The sequence below is a fragment of the Oncorhynchus gorbuscha genome, linkage group LG03 (assembly GCF_021184085.1).
Source record: "Oncorhynchus gorbuscha isolate QuinsamMale2020 ecotype Even-year linkage group LG03, OgorEven_v1.0, whole genome shotgun sequence".
Lineage (NCBI taxonomy): Eukaryota > Metazoa > Chordata > Actinopteri > Salmoniformes > Salmonidae > Oncorhynchus > Oncorhynchus gorbuscha.
The window spans coordinates 80,818,690-80,839,151 of record NC_060175.1 but is presented as its reverse complement, the minus strand read 5'-3'; the positions used below and the strand labels follow the sequence as shown (position 1 = coordinate 80,839,151).

Below are 20,462 nucleotides of genomic sequence, written 5' to 3'. Positions count from 1 at the left end.
GAACTCGCAACCTTCCGATTACTAGTCCAATGCTCTAACCACTAGGCTACGCTGCCGCCCCTTCTAAAGCCATGACTTCATTTTCTGGAATTTTCCAAGCTGTTTAAAGGCACAGTTAACTAATGTGTGTAAACTTCTGACCCACTGGAATTGTGATACAGTGAATTATAAGTGAAATAATCTATAATCTACAAATGTAAACAATTGTTAGAAAAATTACCTATGTCATGCACAAAGTAGATGTCCTAACCGACTTGCCAAAACTATAGTTTGTTAACAAGACATTTGTGGAGTGGTTGAAAAACTAGTTTTAATGACTCCAACCTAACTGTATGTAAATTTCCGACTTCAACTGTAACTACAATGGTTACTAATTGAGATATTCTTATAAGATATTCAAAAACGCACTCTACACATCTGACTTATCTTGTTGCAGGCACGTGGGAATAATGCGACAACGTCAAAGAAAAAAGAAACCCACACACTGCTCTTGCTCATCATTTTTAAAATCCAAGATTACATGAGATATTCTAAAAAGACCATAGCGTTGCTACTAGGTATGTGTGATGAGGAGATGAGTGTGTGGATCTGTAAACCAATGGGCCTTCGGCAGGGGCGGGCATCTTCCTCCTGAAGAACCAGGTTGATATCTCAGCCTTTAGACTCAAGCTGCAGAACATTGCTGAGAGTCAATGCAACAGGAAGCTGCTTTTTCGCCTGCCCCAGGAATGCATCGTGCAGCGGTAGGTGAACACTAGGGCTGTGAACACTGCTCTATTAGGACATTCAGTACTTTGTCTGCCATATGGAATTGCAGGTGATATGATCATATCATAGAGATAGATAGATAGAGGACATCTTTGTAGCTGAGCCATTATTGCGTCTGTGAAAGCATGGGCAGCGCCATTAAGGCAATCTCCAATTTGAAGTAGTCAATTTTCTTCTTCACAATTGGCTGATCCCTCCTGATGACTCGGTTGGACATGACTCCAACAAGGTCACCAGGAGGGATCAGTGAATTAAGTTGGAAGTCCCACCCAGTTGACTACTTTGAAGTGGTGGATGCCCTCAATGGCGATGTCCTCAATGGCCACTCTCTATCATTCTCTATGGATCAAATACATTCGGAAATTCGTGTTTAATTCAATGTGGTTATACTGTAGTACTCCGCGGCAGCCACGCAGCTTGTATAAACCAAATTTAGAAAAGTGTTTGAAATTTCTCCATGAATTGCAAAACTGCCAGTGTCAACCAGAATCGGATATGTTATTCCATTTCTTACCAACAGAGTTTATAAAAGAGAGGTACTGTAGATACAATGCTTTGGGCCTGTATATGTGCTGGTCTAGGATCAGTTTAGCTTATAGATAAAAATGAATAAGATTATATGGACTGTCTTGATCCTAGATCAGCCAAATGGATTATAATATATAATAACTAATGTTTCCTCAGGTATGTCCAGAACACTCTGCTCCTGAAGGCGGGAAAGTTTGACGTGTGCTTCTATTTCCTCATTGCCTGCGCCACACCCATACACCTGTTCTTTTGCCATAGTTACCTGCACTTCCTGTGACCTTTATGACCCCAACCCCCACAACCCCTCTTCCCATTTGACCAATAAGATGAGTAGAAAAAAGATGCTTCTCTTGCTCGGCTTGCAAAATTATTTTGCATCCCCTGACCTGCAAGTTTAGTAATATAATCTGACATTCACTATTTCAGAATCAGGTTGTCAACAGATGCATCACCATAGAATACTGCATGAAAATAGACCAGAAACCAGGTCATAAAATAATGGTACCAGTCCACTTTCAACAACTCTCTCTCTCTCTGGCCCATTCATGTGTATCCTGATCCCCTTGCTGTTTCCCCACAGTACAAGCAGAAGAAAAACCCTCTGTACAGTGTGCTGAAGGAGGAGACCAACTGGTTCATGGACTGATTTAACACCTACATCAATGACAAGCTCAGGGTTGACAAGGGCCTGCCTAGGTAATGGGTGCTGGGTACTAGGTATTTTGATCTGATTGGGTGACTTCATGATTTTCGAGAACTTTTAAGGCTAATTGGTTTTTAATATACATTGTGTGTGTGGGGTTTCAATGTATCTGTTAGTGATTGTTGAAATTAACAGCTGAAGTACTTGCTGTGTCTGTGTCTGTCCTAATCTAGGTTTGGCTGTTGAAGATTAACTGTAACCCAGTCCACCACACCAACTGCAAGGTCCTGAAGGAAGTGATTCCCAGGACTGTTGAGGACACTTCAGGTGAGCACACACTACCTTAACCAGTTCTGTTGGATTGTATGACCTAACTCATTTCTCCTCAAATACAGCTGATCTCAGAAATAAACTCATTTCGGAACTTTGCCTTCGTAATTCATGATAGTGAGATGATTTGTTGATGTGTCCCAGGTCTCCTTTAATTTGTTAGTTTGCCCGTGTGTCTCTGCTCTCTGTTTTTCTGTTGGAGCGTTGAAAATAGCCTAATGTGTAATACTGTAGCTACCACCCAGCTGTTGGTTATTCAGGCCTTACTGCCTTATGCCTTATCTCCTGCATGTCTGACTCTGGAGATCTTCAGCAAGTGTCACTGTTGGCTGAAGCTGCTGCCACTGGCAAGTAAAAGGAACTTTTAATAATGAGGAGACTGCCCCTGTCCCTGTTCTCAGCCGCAGGAGCAAAACGGCAGTACACTTCCGAGCCCAGCGCTCACAAATAGTGCCTCCACCCAAAAGCTCTCCACCACCAGCAGGACTCAGAAGGCCGAGTCTGTAGCATCAGTGACTGGGGAGGTAATTGTAGAAACATAGTTTCTCCTACAGTCATGAATCCCTCTACACTCTGAATCCCTCACTGGCACTGATACCACTCAACCGCCACCGACCCTCCTGTCCCTGTCACTACACTTAATGATCCATCCCTGCAGGCTGCTCCTAACCAACCCACAGGCCCAGCAGGCACCCCCAGAGCCCATCCCACCCCAAAACTCAATACTCGGCCCCCCAAGCGAGACCGCACTCAGCTGGAGCTCCGGCTCAGCAATTTCTGGCAGTGGCTCCCGGGGGAACACGCAACACTGCAAGCCCCTAGACCTCCTGCAGGTGAAGAGCACCTTCATGACCCTTTCCATTCTGGCTCTGAGTGAAGGCTTTCACCTCTCTGTGCGACGCCTGCCAGTCACCAAAGCCTGCCCCCACGCCCACCCCGACCAGGCCCAACCCTTCTGCTACTCCGTAAGGCCCATCCAGTTCCACCTGGCCCAGCCGGCACCAGCTGCCCTGTGTGGACAGACAAACAGGAGAAGGAAGGGGGGCAGGGACGAGAGGGGGGCCAGGAGCCAGGTGAAGAGCACACGGAGCCACTCATTTTGGTTAGTTGGCAGCAATATGGAACCTCGCCATGAAAGGAATCCCGCTTAGCTTTTCATTACAGAAAATCCCTAAATCATGTATGAAAATAATAAAGTATGTTTATCCTCTGACCAAAACAGATGATTCTGTCTTTGACGCTTTGCATTTTGAGGTGGCTTCAACAAAACAATTGCACGATCAGTATGACAACTGGTCCAAGCACACCTACTCAACACTGTTCTAATCTGTAACAACAATAACAACTGCAGCACAATACACACACAACCGTGTTGAAGCTGTGGCTTGTTTTTATGACTGCTTTGTCTCTCATGTAAACAGGAGGATTCTTTCGACAACAGTCAACAAACAGTGTCTCTTGTTTCTCAATTGCTTAATCTGCAGAATTCTAAAAGGGAGGCTGATAGGCTTCAGAAGAAGTTAAGTTTTCTTTGTGACACCGTCAAAGTGAAAATACCACTGAGGAAGTTGCGTGGCTCTCTGGGTGGTCTGAGTGCAAACTGACAGGAAGGAAGAAAGAGTGCACTGTTACGCTGCTCACAGTTTTTCGCTTCTTGACTAAACTCATCTCAGGAACTTTGGCACCTTTTTCTTGGTATTTCAGGGACAGTGATATTGTGTTTTAGGAAAAAGGGGGAACTAAGAAGTTAAGCGACAGGCGTGTCCTCTTTTCCCCTCCATCCCCCCTCCCTCTCTCTACATATCCCCCTGTCTGGTCTTAGTGTGGTGCAGAAGCTGTAGGGATGGGTGCAGATGGAGGCAAATGGTACAGTATAGTTAGTGTGAGGACTAGGGCCTGAGGGTGAAGGAAAGAGTTCTCGGTCTGTCTGGACTGGACTAGGCTGCAAGAGGAGAGGAGAGGGCTACCTGGTCATGGGATGCTGTAGTGTGACTCAGAGAGGAGCGCATTCTGGGATTGACGAGGTGGGCCCTGACGAGATCGAGCTTCTGGAAATTGACAACTCAGGGTGAGTCTTTGTTTGTTGATAGTTTGATGTATAACAGAGGACCATGAACTATATCAATCCCTCATGAGAGCGATCTGTTTAAGTTTGATAGCCATTCGGTTTTTCACAATCTCACAATCACATTTTAAGTTGATTCGGAAACATGACTGTGGAGATTTTTATATACATATTTATGACATGACAGCATCTAAGACTAACAAGAAAATTCTCTGATATCTCTGTTGAAAATACTGAGCCTCTTAGCTTTGGAGGAAAGTTTGAATGAAAACTATTAAATAGTACCTATTGTTGGATTTTGGCTGATTAAAGGTCATAAGACGAGGCATTGAGAGGAAGTGGCGAACCTTTGGGTGATGGGTGGAAAGAATAGTGCTTCAATCACTGTGGCTTCCACTATCCTTTTCAAACAAAAAAGTTTCAAATTATGGAAGAGAGATCACTGTGGTAAACAGTCCGGCTTTATATTCAAGTCTCTTCGTCTGTGTTTCTGCAGAGTTTTTGCAGTTGCCAGCACCAGTCAATCAGAATAACTATATAGCCTAAGGCAATACCACAATCTTATATTGCTTTAGTTTTTACAGCGAAGCGATGCTGATCATGGTTTTACTAGGAAATGGACAATGAAATTGGAAGACCTCTTTCTCTGAGCACTTCAGTTCCATGAGTAAGAAACAATAACATTTGATGACATATATTATGGAACAATGAATATATCTGTGTCGTTTTCATTCACACAGAAGCACACACAGAGGCAGAACGCTAGTTTGGACTCTGTTTAGACATGAACATATTGATGCGACACTGATATGATTAGGACATGAACGGCCGGTGAAATCAATCAAATGTATAAAAATGTATTTTCAGAAGTTGCCACAAAGTGCTATACAGATACCCAGCCTAAAACCCCAAAGAGCAAACAATTCAGATGCAGAAGCACAGGAGGGAGGGATAGTGTCTCGCTAATTAGCAGACAATACTACCACTCATCTCTCTTTTGTCCAGCCTGGTCTAACACTGACCAGGCCTCTAAATCCCCTCATTAAAGGAATGGGGGATTAAAACAAGGAGCTAATCAAAATAGCAGCTCACAGACAGCATGTGTCCAAACTGAGAGAAGACGAGGGATCAGCCACCAGCAACATATACTATGCACACACGCAAGGATGCTTGTTCGTACACACACAGAGACAGACACACAAGCACAAACACAGATGTATCATAACTGTTACCATACCTAAGGAATGGTTTAGGGGTGTGTGACTACTATATCACTACCAGATAAATGGTCCAATGAGGGCAACAGGTCTTTGTGTGAGGTGATCAGATGGTGGGTGTCTGCGCCTTGTGTGCACCCCACTTTAATCTGCTTATGAATGGACACTGGTCGGGTGGAGAGGGCTCAGGCTGTAAGTGGGGTGGGCAAATTGGTCTACAGTAAAAAAAAATATTTAAAAAAAATCCCTCTTCTACATTTGCTGTCACCACACTCAGTTCAGGGGAATTGCACATGTGTTTGTAGACTAGTTAGGTTTGTGAGATGCTACAGTAGAGTGTGGGGTAAATGTAACATGGTTTAATGGGATATGGTAAAATGAGATTTGGGGTTGACTGCTGATACAGTATATATTATTGTTTCAGGATGTGGACTCTAGGAGAGAGCAGGCTTCAGCTCTCTGTGAGGAATGGAAAAGACGGTCCAACCTCTCGCTACCCTTCAGTGAGACACCTCGATCAGGAGGTCAGTGGAGAAGGAGAGGGTGTATGTGAGTGAGAGAGAGAGAGACAAACAGAGAAAGGGAGTGTCTGTATGAAAATGACACTAAGATATACATTTGAAAAAGTTCTGCCATGCACTTATCACACGGTAAAACCCCCAGTGGACCACATAATTTGAGTGCAAGCAAGTGTAAATGCATGGTGTCAATGGTGCCAATATATCATTTTATGTCAAAGTTGTTATATCACATTTGTATTTTTTACCTTTATTTAACTAGGCAAGTCAGTTAAGAACGAATTCTTATTTTCAATGACGGCCTAGGAACAGTGGGTTAACTGCCTGTTCAGGGGCAGAACGACAGATTTGTACTCGGGGGTTTGAACTTGCAACCTTGCGGTTGCTAGTCCACCGCTCTAACCACTAGGCTACCCTGCCGCCCCGCCCCGCCCCGCCCCGCCCCACATTAAGGATACAATAATACTGATGTATACTAATGTAAACTCCTCCACTATATCTTATTTTTTCATGACACCTAAAATATTCTATTCTATTCCCATAGATTGTGCTATGGGGCAGGAGCAGAGAGGAGCTATACCACAGCATATACAACCAGCCCATCCGTGATTGGGAGGGCCAGCCTGCACACATGTATGGAGAGATAGTGCACTCCTCCTGTGTGTCTCTCCACAACAGCTACACACAGGTAACATCTCTCTACACCATGTTCATATATGCTGTAGATGTCAATCAGCACTCACTGACCAGCACTCACTGTCTAGCACTCACTGACCAGCACTCACTGTCTAGCACTCACTGTCCAGCACCCACTTTCCTGATTCTAGGACTTCTGTACTGATGTTCTGTTCATGTTTTCTTTGTTTATGTTCCTATAGGAGACAAGTGAACACTATCTGGTGCTGTTCTCCTTCCACTTGTTGATTCTATATCTGGATCCCTCTCGTCAAGACTTTATCTACGAGGTTGGTTGCTTTACAGATGGGGAAAAATACTGTAATGACACAGATGCATGTTGAACATTTAACTTGAATGTACATGTCATTCCCCTAAGGCTAGTCAGTGTGTTGCTTCTTCTTTCTCAGGGCATCCTGCCTCTCTCTGGACTCTCTTTCCAAGCCACCTCACTGGACTCCAACAAGCAACACATATTCCAGATCAGTGGTGAGTCCTATTATCATAATGGATCAAAAAGCTTCACAGTTCAATAAAGCAATTAATACACAAGGCTGTTTGATTTACTGTGGTTTGTCACAGCTGTGCTATGGTCATAGGTGTGAACCAAGCCATCAGAAACGGGTTTAATTATTGTATTGAACATGGCAAGCATCTCCCTCCCACTATTAGGTCCAATGGTGGACTCCAAAGTCTTCACCTGTGCCAATGCAGCCGAGCTGAACAAATGGATACACCACATGGAGGAGAGGAGATACAAATCCATTAGCCAACCGCTAAGCACCTCCAGCTGTGCGCTGTCTTACCTGGTAAGGTATTCAATCAGAACACCCCCTAGAAGAACCACCCCCTTTTGCAGTAAATTATAGATCTTAAACAGATGTGTCATTGTTAAATCTAAAACTTCTTAACAATTGTGAGGTTTACTTTGCTTGATCACAAATTGAACATCTAATGAGCTAAATACATCATCATGAAACGACATTTGTAAAAAAGAAACTCCAAATATGAAGCTACATTTCTGTTGTAATTTACTGTAGGTACCCTGCGATGAGAGCTGGAAGAAAGAGGAACTGAAAAAGTATTTACTGCAAGCCCCAATAAGGCACTGGGAAGGGGCCCCTATCCAGCACATGGGCCAGCCAGGATACATATCCATGGTCCACATCTTCAATACACAGAGACAGGTATCTAACACAACCCACGCTGTAACTTCTGTACTCACCACTACTCTGAAGTCCATTTCAAGGGGTCTTGATAGCTTAATAGTTGTCATGCTAGCCGGAATTTTAGAAATGCTAAACAATTGAAATATGTCACAATAAGGCACGTTGTCCAGGAATGAAAAAGTCAAACATATGTGGAATATTGCAATTTAGCAGACACTCTTATCCAGAGCTACTTACAGTAGTGAGTGCATGCATTTTTCATACATTTTTCTGTACTGGTCCCCCGTGGGAATCAAACCCACAACCCTGGCATTGCAAGTGCCATGCTTTACCAACTGAGCAACACGGGACCAAATGGTGGCAGAAATGGTGGCACAATGACCATAAAACTGCAGAAATCCATTATATCTCCAGCACTAAGCCCCAAAAGCTCAACAGCTGCTCAAGAGCTCAACAGTATTTTATGCAAGTGGTAAGCTGGGTAGGTGAAGCTAGCTAACCAAATTGTACTGAGATTAAAACTCAGCGAATGACACAAATCCACCAAAAATGGCATCACTGCTGCCACCATTGTATCTTTAGGGGCTGTATACAGCTGGATGGATGACTTCCTGTAAGCAGCAAGGACTGGATGATGGAGAATGATGGAGATGGATAACTATTTAGGCAGACCCCATTGATTAGGCTGTGGTAACTAGTGACAACCCTTTGAATACCATTTGCCACAACTCAAGAACTCTGTCTCTTCCTGTTTCAATAAAGGTATTAAAACACGATTAATGCATTGGTAAATCAGATAACAGATCATTAGTTCCCATGCAAAGATTTTCTATTATATTGACAAGATAGTCTAATGACCGCTCTAACAATGTAAATTAATGTCCTCAAAGATGGAAGGCAGTCGGGAGGAGGCGAGATCAGATGTGACCATTCTAGCCAATGAGAGGGCAGATAGCCATGTAAACAACAGGCACAACTCCGATATAAAGTTGTTTTTCTCAAATCTGTCGTAATGCATACACTTACATCAGTGCATTCGTAACAACCTAACCATTACGAAACTTCTATTCGAGCAAATGAGCCTCACGTAGCATATTAGTAATGATTTTTTTGTTGACCAAATTTGACACTCTCTTATTGACCTCCATACAAGAATTCCTCACTTCGTGGTCTTATTTTCATGGACAGATTTTTGGCGGAGTAAACCCTCTCACTTCGCCTCTTCTTCTCTTTTCACAGGTTAATACTGAATGACATATTTCCAGAATTAGGCGAACACAGTTTCCTTCTAAAACACAGACAGATTCACCACATATTAGCAATGTGTATAAATGCCATACGAATTAAACAATTACAATTACAATAATCCTATACTAGTTTACTCAGTCAGAACTATCTGCTACATAAAAAAAGCATATATAAATAATGCTAATGTTAATACATATACTAATAGTAAATAATGATCATAGGGCTAATAATAGTACTTGATTATGCAAATAGTCATATTGCTAATGAAAACAGTAACTATAATGATAATAGTGGACTTGAGGTAAAATAAACACTGTGACAACATTGATACATTCTTGCAGGGACTTCATGAGCGGCTTCTCGTACTCTTCCCTCAAGATGTCCTCCTGCTCTCTGTGGATAACGAACGCCTCAGTGTGAAATATGAGGTACAGTCAAATGATGTTCTCAAGGATACAATGTCACAGTAAACATTGTGAATCTGGTGACCTTACCTAGTTTGCCAATTTCCGCTATACAGTAGATGTTGGTGTGACATTCTAAAATGTACAGTTCAGAAGATGTTGTAATTTATAGAGCTGATCCAATACATGACACTTCAACCTGTTTGTCATAACACTTTAGGGTAAATTGTCTCGGAAAAGCATCGCAGCCGTGGAGAGGTCTGCATTACCTGGGAGGCTGGAATTTGAGTTAACAGGTAAAATACAAAACAGGCATAACGTACCTCAAAATGCTCTAACACTTTTGCATAATGAAGCAAAAGGACCCGAAATTAAACATTCAAACTGCGACTAGATCTGCAGCAAGTCAACTGTATCAAGTGTTGCTGTAGACAGTGGTGAAGAGCATTGTCCTTCTATTGTATGTTGTGTGGTGCAGGTGAACTGATGGAGCCGCTGCAGGTATCCTGCACCTGTCCTGAAGACTATCAGAACTGGATCTTCCAGCTACAACAGGTACAGTACCATTACAGTCCCATTAAAAAGGGAAATGAGGGAACAAAGATAAAACTGGTTGGAAAAACTGTGTGGCTAGCCTTCTCTGCCTATATATATTGATTCCAATTGAGCCATATGTACATGTATATCCATTTTGTGAAGATGCAGGATGCTAGAAATGCGTTAGCTTAGCCTTGAACTGTTATGATGGCAGATTCATTTACAGAAGAAATCAAGTTAGTAAATCCCCAAAAGTAGTCCCAAAATGTAATAACCTAAAAATTCATTTATTTTCTCACATAGCTGGAAAAAAACCTCCAAGCTACCTCAAACCACACGGCTCCACCCCTCATGCCAAAAAAACTGTGGAGCAGGAAGGAGTCCCGGGAACCAATGACAATAGCACAAAACTGAGACTCACTGGCCAATGGCCTCACTCAATAGAAGACTCATGCCTCTTTTCATCAATAGACACTGAAATTGTGGATAGCATGTACTGTATACAGTGTATATGCATACATTATTCAGTCGGGTACAATGATATTAAGAGATTCTGGTGAAATTTCTTATGCTGTAGGTTACTGTCTGTAGAACTCTGCTTCATACATTATTCAGTCGGGTACAATGAAATTAAGAGATTCTGGTGAAATTTCTTATGCTGTAGGTTACTGTCTGTAGAACTCTGCTTCATACATTATTCAGTCGGGTACAATGAAATTAAGAGATTCTGGTGAAATTTCTTATGCTGTAGGTTACTGTCTGTAGAACTCTGCTTCACTAGTGACAGTAATAGCAATGGATAGGCTAAATTGGGAGTATATTTTTAGTGCACTGATCTTACAATATTTTTTGTGAAATCGTTGTTTAAACCAAAATAGAAAATGTAGTGCTGTTCATGACCTTTTCCATATTTTCTATTAGGTTGTTCTTGATACTGTATGTACAAACTCAATAAAAAAATTTTTTTCCATCACTACCTTTCCCAAATTGCGTAGACCTACTTATTTTGTACAAGGAACTCAACCTTTATGTCATGTCAGCAAACATTCAGGCTCCACCTACATACTGTATTATTGGGAGAAAAAAATGTCAGTAGTCATTTAAATCACTGGAAAATGTAAGTATGTGCATTTATTTCAGGGGTAAAGCATTTACAGTATTGTGCTCACAACCAGAGATCTCAAGTAGCTCACGTGTGTTATTAGTCTTTTGTAATCTATATTTTTCCATTCTAATATTTGTTATAATGGTATGGCATGTTTTTGGCAGATCCTGGCCCTTATAAATTACAGTCATAATAGTAAATTAGACATATATTCACTTAAACATGTAAGTACATCTACAGAATGTACATTTACATCATTTTCTCCATAGAGAATAACCAGCTAGGAGCATAAACAAATACACATGCTGCAACAGCAATCATTTAAATTAGTACTAACAACTCAGAAATTCAACAAAGGTATATTTAAAAATAATAATAATGTGCCAATGGAATGGTGTACATCTACATGTAGATTGTAGTAGTGGTTGGTAAATATTATTGTGTGCTTCCATCTTAATTTTGGTCTGTAATCCTCAATGTTTTGTTGAAATTGACTTTCTCCATTAGTAAATTAGTAGGCTAGTCATGATTTGAATGTACAGTATGTCTGAAATTGTGTTTATTTCGAATGCTGAGAGGACTCTTTAAGATGACAATTAAAGTGCTTGGGGCAAAGAAAAACACTTGATTTCTGATGTCCCAGTAGTTGTGTTACAGTAGTTGTATATGCAGTCATAGCAAGCATGAGTGAAAGGAAATTACTGCTATGCAGCTGGAAAACCATACTACTTAGCTATATTGCTTATGGTCAAGATACGCCAAATCTTATGAGCACCTGCAGACTAAATAAAGCTCCCACATCCAGATCACCTGAAACTGCTCAGCTATTATATAACTGGTTTTGCGTAAAAGCTGGGACTTATAGATATTTGGGGTTGAGAGTTACTACACCATTACGATTGGACATCCCAAGTGTAAGTTAAAAGCTGCAGGGTGGAGAGGACACTTAAAAGTGCTCCTCCTCCAGTTTCTGTGTGACACACTTGATGCGGATGTTTTCTCTGAGGTTGCGGAGACGCGCACTGCGATTTGTGATCTCCTCTACATTGGTTTTGGGGAACCAGCCCCGCTCCCCATCTGACAGCCGAATGCCCTCCACCCAGCCTGTGGATATAGAATACACGACAACCTCAGCAAACGAAAACACACCCAGTGACATTATCACTTGTGGTGGTCTGTATGTTTTACACTGAAACTTTGGGTTTGAAATATGATAGAAAAGTCCTATGAACTACTTTAAGGGTACAATGTTTGTATCTTAATGAAGTTGCCCTTTAAATGTATACTTATTATGAAGGTGTTTAATGTGAGGTCGCCAAATGGAGTGTCTCACCGTCACTTGTAATGGTCTTGGCTTGAAGAATATCAGCCTTCTCCAATGTTAGCTCGTCATGCTCTTGGGCCTGGTAGCTCTTGATGCACTGAACTTGAGAAAGATCTGAGAGGAGAAACAACAAAATGTATCGAAATTCATGAAAAAGGTGTAGTGCTGTTAAAATCTATTTTTACACCTTTTTAAAACATGAAGAAATATTTTCCAGGTTACAGTCAATTAAACAATAGAAACTCAGTGACACTGCAACATGCGACTGCTTATACTCACCATCATTCTCACTGGCCTGCTCAATGTCTTCCAATGGATCAGAGGGGAACATGGCTGTGATCCATCTCTGTTTCCCACTCCTGGGAAGAAACAAAACCCATGTAGAGGCTGTCAGTTCTTACATTATCACTACCATCACAAATCACGATCGTGATTGATAGCGGTATGTGCACTAGCTCACTCAGTGTGGGCCTTGAGCAGGATGTGGTGTTTGAGCTGCTGGCCCTCACACAGCTGGAGGTGGAATATAAAGCCTGAGATGCCCTGGAGCTTCTGACTGAAGTCCTTCACCTTCAGCTGCCCAATCTTAGCGTGAACAAACACCATGAACTTCCACGTGCTGCAGACAGATCAAGGACAGGAATTTGTCAATGTATGCCATGCATCACTCAATCAACCAGCATTTAGGACATAATGCTATGAGCCATACATGCCATTATATAGTATAGCATGGCACAGGTTAGTATACTGTAGTATAGCATAGCATATTTTAGCATATCTTAGCATAGCATAACTCCATATATATAAAAAACATACAGTTGAAGTCAGGAGTTTACATACACTTAGGTTGGAGTCAATAAAACTCATTTTTCAACCACTCCACAAATTTCTTGTCAACAAACTACAGTTTTGACAAGTCGGTTAGGACATCTACTTTGTGCCTGACAAGTAATTTTTCCAACAATTGTTTACAGACAGATTATTTCACTTATAATTCACTGTATCACAATTCCAGTGGGTCAGAAGTTTACATACATTAAGTTGACTGTGCCTTTAAACAGCTTGGGAAATTCCAGAAAATGATGTCATGGCTTCAGAAGCTTCTGATAGGCTAATTGACATCATTTGAGTCAATTGGAGGTGTACCTGTGGATGTATTTCAAGGCCTACCTTCAGACTCAGTGCCTCTTTGCTTGACATCATGGGAAAATCAAAAGAAATCAGCCAAGACCTCAGAAAAAAAGTAGCAGACCTCCACAAGTCTGGTTCATGCTTGGGAGCAATTTTCAAACGCCTGAAGGTACCACGTTCATCTGTACAAACAATAGTACGCAGGTATAAACACCATGGGACCACGCAGCCGTCATACCACTCAGGAAGGAGACACCTTCTGTCTCTTAGAGATGTACGTACTTTGGTATGAAAAGTGCAAATCAATCCCAGAACAACAGCAAAGGACCTTGTGAAGATGCTGGAGGAAACAGGTACAAAAGTATCTATATCCACAGTAAAACGAGTCCTATATCGACATAACCTGAACGGCCGCTCAGGAAGGAAGAAGCCACTGCTCCAAAACCGCCATAAAAAGCCAGACTATGGTTTGCAACTGCACATGGGGACAAGGATCGTACTTTTTGGAGAAATGTCCTCTGGGCTGATGAAACAAAAATAGAACTGTTTGGCCATAATGACCATCGTTATGTTTGAAGGAAAAGGGGGAGGCTTGCAAGCCGAAGAACACCATCCCAACAGTGAAGCATGGGGGTGGCAGCATCATGTTGTGGGGGTGCTTTGCTGCAGAAGGGACTGTGCACTTCACAAAATAGATGGCATCATGAGGAAGGAACATTATGTGGCTATATTGAAGCAACATCTCAAGACATCAGTCAGGAAGTTAAAGCTTGGTCGCAAATGGGTCTTCCAAATGGACAATAACTCCATACTTCCAAAGCAAAATGGATTAAGGACAACAAAGTCAAGGTATTGGAGTAGCCATAACAAAGCCCTGACCTCATTCCTGGGCAGAACTGAAAAAGCGTGTGCAAGTAAGGAGGCCTACAAACCTGACTCAGTTACACCAACTCTGTCAGGAGGAATGGGCCAAAATTTACCCAACTTATTGTGAGAAGCTTGTGGAAGGCTACCCGAAACGTTTGACCCAAGTTTTAAAAAATAAATAATTTAACCCCCAATTTCATAGTATCCAATTATTAGTAGTTACTATCTTGTCTCACCGCTACAACTCCCGTACGGGCTCGGGAGAGACAAAGGTCGAAAGTCATGCGTCCTCCGAAACACAACCCAACCAAGCCGCACTGCTTCTTAACATGAGACAAGGATATCCCTAACGGCCAAACCCTCCCTAACCCGGACGACGCTAGGCCAATTGTGCGTCGCCCCACGGACCTCCCAGTCGCGGCCCAGTCGTTTGACCCAAGTTAAACAATTTAAAGGCAATGCTACCAGATGCTAATTGAGTGCATGTGTGAACGAAATAAAATATGAAATAAATCATTCTCTCTACTATTATTGTGACATTTTACACTCTTAAAATAAAGTGGTGATCCTATCTGACCTAAGACAGGGATTTTTTTACTAGGATTAAATGTCAGGAATTGAGAAAAACTGAGTTTAAATGTATTTGGCTAAGGTGTACAGTATGTAAACTTCTGACTTCAACTGTACATTTTACATATTTAGAACTCACTCTTTCCTCCTGGACAGCAGAAGACAGTCATTGAACAGATGCAGATAAACAGGCCTTGTGGGCAACTTGAACTTTGACCCAGAAATACTCATGGTCTGTGTGTCCACCTCCAGCAGTTCCCCGTGTTTGACCAGCCAGCGAGACTGGGAGATCAGAGGGAATATCTTAAACGGGGAGATGTATGTTATTAATGAGCATGAATGAACAGTTAATGAATTATTACTGGGTTTAGAGGCATAGTAGTTTCTTTACTTGGGATATACAATGGGCAAACATGATAGGGTTAACCCATACTATGGCAATAAGAAATAGGATTCTTTGTTCTCCAAAACCAATACCGCAATGGATAGAGGAAAGGGGAACATACTGTACATGAACATACAGTAGGTGTACTGAGAATGAATGTTCTCCGTGTTCATAATGAGTGATGTTTTCATCTACCTTGCCCTCAAAGTGGATCTTCTTATTGAGGTGAATGAGCTCTTCCATCCTCTTCATTGATTGCACACTGGAGTTACACTCCTTTATAAGCTGTTTTGGGCAAAATAGTCTATTATAAAAGAGTTTCATTGTTTCTTAAAAATGCAATGTCTATGTCTATGCAAAGTCTACTGTTAATGACCAGAAATTGGCCTCACTCCAGCTTTTGGTATAAGGAGTGGCTGAGGTTCTGAATTCTTTGCAACCCTCTTGCCGATAACTAACGATCTGAAGCTTCTGTGCATGTGCAGGATTCTCTACTTTACGCACAGTCTCTGATCTGCTTGTTCGGCTGCTCAAACAACAGGCTAATCTGGAGAATTTCAGTGATGATTGGGGAATGGTGCTCATGCAAGATGACAGTATTTGACATAACACAACCGACTATAATAGCATATTATAAGGCTACTGTAAGACAAAAAACACCACCTCATTTTTTTTTACTCATGCGGAAAAATGTGTGCTTTGATTGAAACAAAACACAGGTAGGCCTATGCTACTTATGTTAACACCATCTACTCAAAAATGTGCTCACTGTTCATAATTTCAAAACAACACTGCACTTCGAAACAGCACTGTACATAACTCAAGAAGACCCAAATGCATATTCCCATGAAACTGATTGAGATCAAATGGTTGGCATGCAGATGCTGCATGGACATTTTACTGGTAAAACTTGAAGAATTAGCAATCACGATTGACAGTGAGAAATGTAAAGGGAGGGTGACCACAAAAATGTGCGTAAAGTATTTTGTATATTTTCTGTTACCTTTTTCAGTTCATTGAAGGCCTTGGTGGCTGTGTCTTCACCCCTAGAGCCTGGTGTTGTCCTCTTCAGGATATTCTACAAGATAGAAGGAAGATAGAACATTTTGGATCTAGACTTTCACCTCAGGGCACTGCAAAAACTTACTGCTGTGTCCTGGCATGTTCGCTGGTCAGTAACCTCATGTAAGATAGAGTAATGTTCTGTCCCTACAGCCAGGCATGAATAGTTGAGTTTTATGGTGAACAGGGGCGCTCTATATCGTACTTCCACCAGCATCTTAAGCCGTGTGATCCTCTGGAAGGGGAGGATGAGGAAGGAGGCAAGGGGAAGACGCTGGCAGATGGGGTCTTCCTCCAAACGAGCCAGGATACCTGGGAAGCGAGCATTCTCCTGTCTACAGAGAAAATATAAAACACTCAAATCAAGCAACATAGTTGGAAAACCTTCACTGGTATGGATTGGATATGTAGTGTATATCCATGGTCACGAACCCTGGAGAGCTACGGGGTTTTGTTCCAACCCAGCACTAACGCACTTGGTCTTGATGATTAGTTGATTAGTTGAACCAGGTGTGTTAGTGCTGCGCTGGAACAGAAACCTGCACACCCTCTATGGGTTAACCACCCAATCCATATGTATAAAGCAACTATTTAAGTGTGTGTACTAGGCACTGAGTGACGTACGGTCATTTTCAAGCATCATACTTACAGACTCGAATGTGCAACAAAGACCAATAGAAATAAACACAAAGTAAGATGGCTCACAACAGGCGCTGGTAGGTCTGTTCCTGGTAGGCCTGGTTGGTCACGTAAGGGAGGTAGACCCTTCGCAGGGCGGGACAGTGGGCCAGGACGATGTCGCATACGTCAAAACGCAAGATGTCCTCTTCCAACCTGTGCTCCAGGTCCTGCAGGAACCTAGACCGAGAGGAAGAGAGAGCGAGAGGAAGAGAGGGAGAAACAAAGAAAGTGAAGAATTCAGAGCAAAAAGAGTGAGTGATTAAGATAGAAAGATGATGAAAGCCAGAGAAACTGAACCCCCAAATACTGAGCGAAAAAACAAGACAGAAAAAAACAGAAATAATCTCATGATATATATTCAAGAAATGTACTCTCCCATCAGTGTCATGTTACTATACTATACCGCTCACTGACGTCCTTGACCTCGGGCAGCTTGGAGAAGAGCCACTGTCTGTCCTGGGTCCCCAGACACTCCCCCAGCTCCTGGGACAGCATAAAGTGGTCCACCGCGATGGCCAGGCTCCGGATGTACGACGCCTCAGATGTCACTAGCTCAAACTTGGCCTGTGACGAGGAGATATTATGGGCCTTTCGGAAGCAATAGGAGCACCTCTCACTCACAATTAAAATCAAGGTGCTTTATTTATATTTAAAAATATAAAATATTATCATGAGACATTATGGGGAAACACATAGTTAAAATAAAATCATGAATATAATGTTATGACCACAAATGTTATGTCAAAATATGTTCACCCATAAAAAATGTAATCCATCACATAGATGAAACAAATCAACTTAGCTGGACATGCTAAAAGGACATGCTAAAAGCCTGTAGGGTTGCCATAGAGATGTATAGAGGGTGCACTTTCCACAAAAGTCATGCACAACTTCTATGCATCTCTATGAGGTGCTGCCTAAATCCCAATGTGGCTTGATGTCATCCTCATGCTCTCACCTCCTGTAGTTTGCGCTCCTCGTTGCTGAAGTTGTCCAGCTGATCGCTGGTCTGGACATCAGGGATGTCCTGCCACAGGGAGAAGGCGGAGCCTCGTGACGAGCAAAAGGAGCTAGACGGAGACAGATTGGACGGAGATGGGGCCTCCCCAGCCCCTTCTACCCTTAGCCTCTCCTCCTCAGCACCTGGCTCCTCCCCCTGCTGCCTCTGGATTTCTCGGTTGATTGCAACATCACTGTACTCCTGGTACAGAATTGCTGAGGAGAGTGAGAGAGCAAGAGCAAGAGCAAGAGCAAGAGCAAGAGCAAGAGCAAGAGCAAGAGCAAGAGCAAGAGCAAGAGCAAGAGCAAGAGCAAGAGAGAGAGAGAGAGAGAGAGAGAGAGAGAGAGAGAGAGAGAGAGAGAGAGAAGGAGAGCAAGAGAGAGAGAAGTAAGAAGAGTATACAGGGTTGATTGAGAATTAAAATCGTTATTGAAGAAAGTTTTTAAAAATTACTTTCAGATGTTATGTTGTTATGTACCATGTAGCTGAACGAGCGTGAAACAATTGCTATGCCATATAAATACCACTGACACTGGAGGTGGAGAACGGAGGTGGAATTAAACATATTATTGACACAGGATAAGAGGAAAGTAAGACTCACAGCTGGGGAAAAACCGTGACAGACGATTGGAGCTGCTGACTGTGGGAGGAGTAAACCAATCCTCCTCGATGGATTTCTTTCTTATACTGTGGGAAGGGTTGTAGTTATAATCATTATAGCAGCGTTATTTACAGCAGACATCTTTACGACCCACTTCCAGCAAAGACGTATAGTTGAAATGTGACTTTGTGTTAATCTTGATAATATATACCAATTTTAGCTGTTAAAACACACTTTTTGATTGCGAATCCAGTGCTCCGTCGATGTTGTTGCGTGTTATTGTCAGCAGTGGGTAGTGGCGGTACAGGTCCTACAGGACTGTGGGGGGCGCTGTGACTGGAACCACCTGAGCCACGGTGCCTGGAAGTGGCCTTATCTGGAGAAGAAGAAGGTAGATGAGGTAGAGGTCTTCATAAGTCCAACAGACCCAAAATTCTGAGATCCAACCCAGGACAGGGGCGGCAGGGTAGCCTAGTGGTGCGGCAGGGTAGCCTAGTGGTTAGAGCATTGGACTAGTAACTGAAAGGTTGCAAGTTCAAATCCCCGAACTGACAAGGTACAAAATCTGTCGTTCTGCCCCTGAACAGGCAGTTAACCCACTGTTCCTAGGCTGTCATTGAAAATAAGAATTTGTTCTTAACTGACTTGCCTGGTAAAATAAAAAATAAACACGAGCAGGCCCGGGTCTTAAATTCTGACTTTTGTCTTGGATCTGGGTGGGTCTGATATAATTGCCATGGGCATGTGCAATTAAAATTGTTTTACCGACTAGACCCATTTGGACCTGTCCTCTGTTAATTTACTGTTTGTGTGATGAGAACTGCACAAGCTTGTTATCTGTGTCAGCCAATTGCAACTCAATAAAACGTATAGCTTATGTCCCGCTGAAACTGGTTCCAGCTGCTCACCTCACGTGCGACCTGCTGCTTAGGGGAGAGAAAGAGAGAGAGAGAGAGAGACAAAGACACAGAGACACACCACACACAGAGAGAGAGAGCGGGAGAGAGAGAGAGAGAGAGAGAGAGAGAGAGAGAGAGAGAGAGAGAGAGAGAGAGAGAGAGAGAGAGAGAGAGAGAGAGAGAGAGAGAGAGAGAGAGGTAGTAAACAAAGCCTTGGGCGAGGCTACTGTTGATTGCAAGGATGGATTCTCTTTCAATGAAGTAAAACGAAAGTTAGAGGACAAAGACTATGGTGGAGGCCTCTCGAGTGGCGCAGTGGTTAAGGGCGCTGTACTGCGGCACCAGCTGTGCCATCAGAGACTCTGGGTTAGAGACTCTTGGCCTAGTGTCGTCCGGGTTAGGAAGGGCTTGGCCGGTAGGGATGTCCTTGTCTCATCGCGCACCAGCGACTCCTGTGGCGTGCCGGGCGCAGTGCGTGCTAACCAAGGTTGCCAGGTGCACAGTGTTTCCTCCGACACATTGGTGCGGCTGGCTTCCGGGTTGGATGCACGCTGTGTTAAGAAGCAGTGCGGCTTGGTTGGGTTGTGTATCGGAGGACGCATGACTTTCAACCTTCGTCTCTCCCGAGCCCGGACGGGAGTTGTAGCGATGAGACGAGATAGTAGCTACTAAAGCAAGTGGATACCATGAAATTGGGGTGAAAAAGGGGTAAAAAACTAACAAAAAAACAAAAAC

At 42.7% G+C, this 20,462-nt stretch overlaps 2 protein-coding genes and 1 non-coding gene across 7 annotated transcripts in view; 1 reads left to right on the top strand and 2 right to left on the bottom strand.

Annotated features, from left to right (window-relative positions):
• The first annotated feature begins 291 nt into the window (after nucleotides 1–291).
• On the top strand, nucleotides 292–11,083 carry LOC124032017 (probable pleckstrin homology domain-containing family N member 1). Of its 3 annotated transcripts, XM_046343959.1 has the most exons (15): nucleotides 292–743; nucleotides 1,453–1,495; nucleotides 1,877–1,992; nucleotides 2,173–2,266; nucleotides 2,671–4,337; nucleotides 5,976–6,075; nucleotides 6,614–6,757; nucleotides 6,948–7,034; nucleotides 7,155–7,233; nucleotides 7,417–7,553; nucleotides 7,785–7,931; nucleotides 9,503–9,589; nucleotides 9,786–9,861; nucleotides 10,044–10,120; nucleotides 10,406–11,083. In XM_046343959.1, exons 5-15 carry the CDS (start codon nucleotides 4,243–4,245, stop codon nucleotides 10,514–10,516), a joined length of 1,140 nt encoding a protein of 379 aa, XP_046199915.1. In that variant the 5' UTR covers nucleotides 292–743; nucleotides 1,453–1,495; nucleotides 1,877–1,992; nucleotides 2,173–2,266; nucleotides 2,671–4,242; the 3' UTR covers nucleotides 10,517–11,083. The 3 variants fall into 3 exon arrangements, with proteins under 3 accessions (XP_046199915.1, XP_046199914.1, XP_046199916.1); XM_046343958.1 differs by having other exon boundaries at nucleotides 1,453–1,992; XM_046343960.1 differs by having other exon boundaries at nucleotides 292–1,992; nucleotides 4,092–4,337.
• trnaa-ugc lies at nucleotides 8,190–8,265 on the bottom strand. The gene has a single exon. It is a non-coding gene; the product is annotated as a tRNA-Ala (tRNA).
• A 124-nt stretch (nucleotides 11,084–11,207) lies between the features above and the next one.
• LOC124032016 (rho guanine nucleotide exchange factor 19-like) overlaps nucleotides 11,208–20,462 on the bottom strand; it is a 38,687-nt gene continuing 29,432 nt past the window's right edge. For all 3 annotated transcript variants that reach the window (XM_046343954.1, XM_046343955.1, XM_046343957.1), the window contains exons 4-16: nucleotides 19,063–19,204; nucleotides 18,829–18,914; nucleotides 18,186–18,442; nucleotides 17,631–17,791; nucleotides 17,252–17,404; nucleotides 16,752–16,881; nucleotides 16,488–16,562; nucleotides 15,680–15,769; nucleotides 15,239–15,402; nucleotides 12,992–13,150; nucleotides 12,811–12,890; nucleotides 12,541–12,645; nucleotides 11,208–12,311 (exon numbers count right to left, since the gene is read on the bottom strand). In XM_046343954.1, the coding sequence (XP_046199910.1) occupies nucleotides 12,154–12,311; nucleotides 12,541–12,645; nucleotides 12,811–12,890; nucleotides 12,992–13,150; nucleotides 15,239–15,402; nucleotides 15,680–15,769; nucleotides 16,488–16,562; nucleotides 16,752–16,881; nucleotides 17,252–17,404; nucleotides 17,631–17,791; nucleotides 18,186–18,442; nucleotides 18,829–18,914; nucleotides 19,063–19,204 (1,760 nt within the window). In that variant the 3' untranslated portion in view covers nucleotides 11,208–12,153. The remainder of the gene's footprint in view (nucleotides 12,312–12,540; nucleotides 12,646–12,810; nucleotides 12,891–12,991; nucleotides 13,151–15,238; nucleotides 15,403–15,679; nucleotides 15,770–16,487; nucleotides 16,563–16,751; nucleotides 16,882–17,251; nucleotides 17,405–17,630; nucleotides 17,792–18,185; nucleotides 18,443–18,828; nucleotides 18,915–19,062; nucleotides 19,205–20,462) is intronic.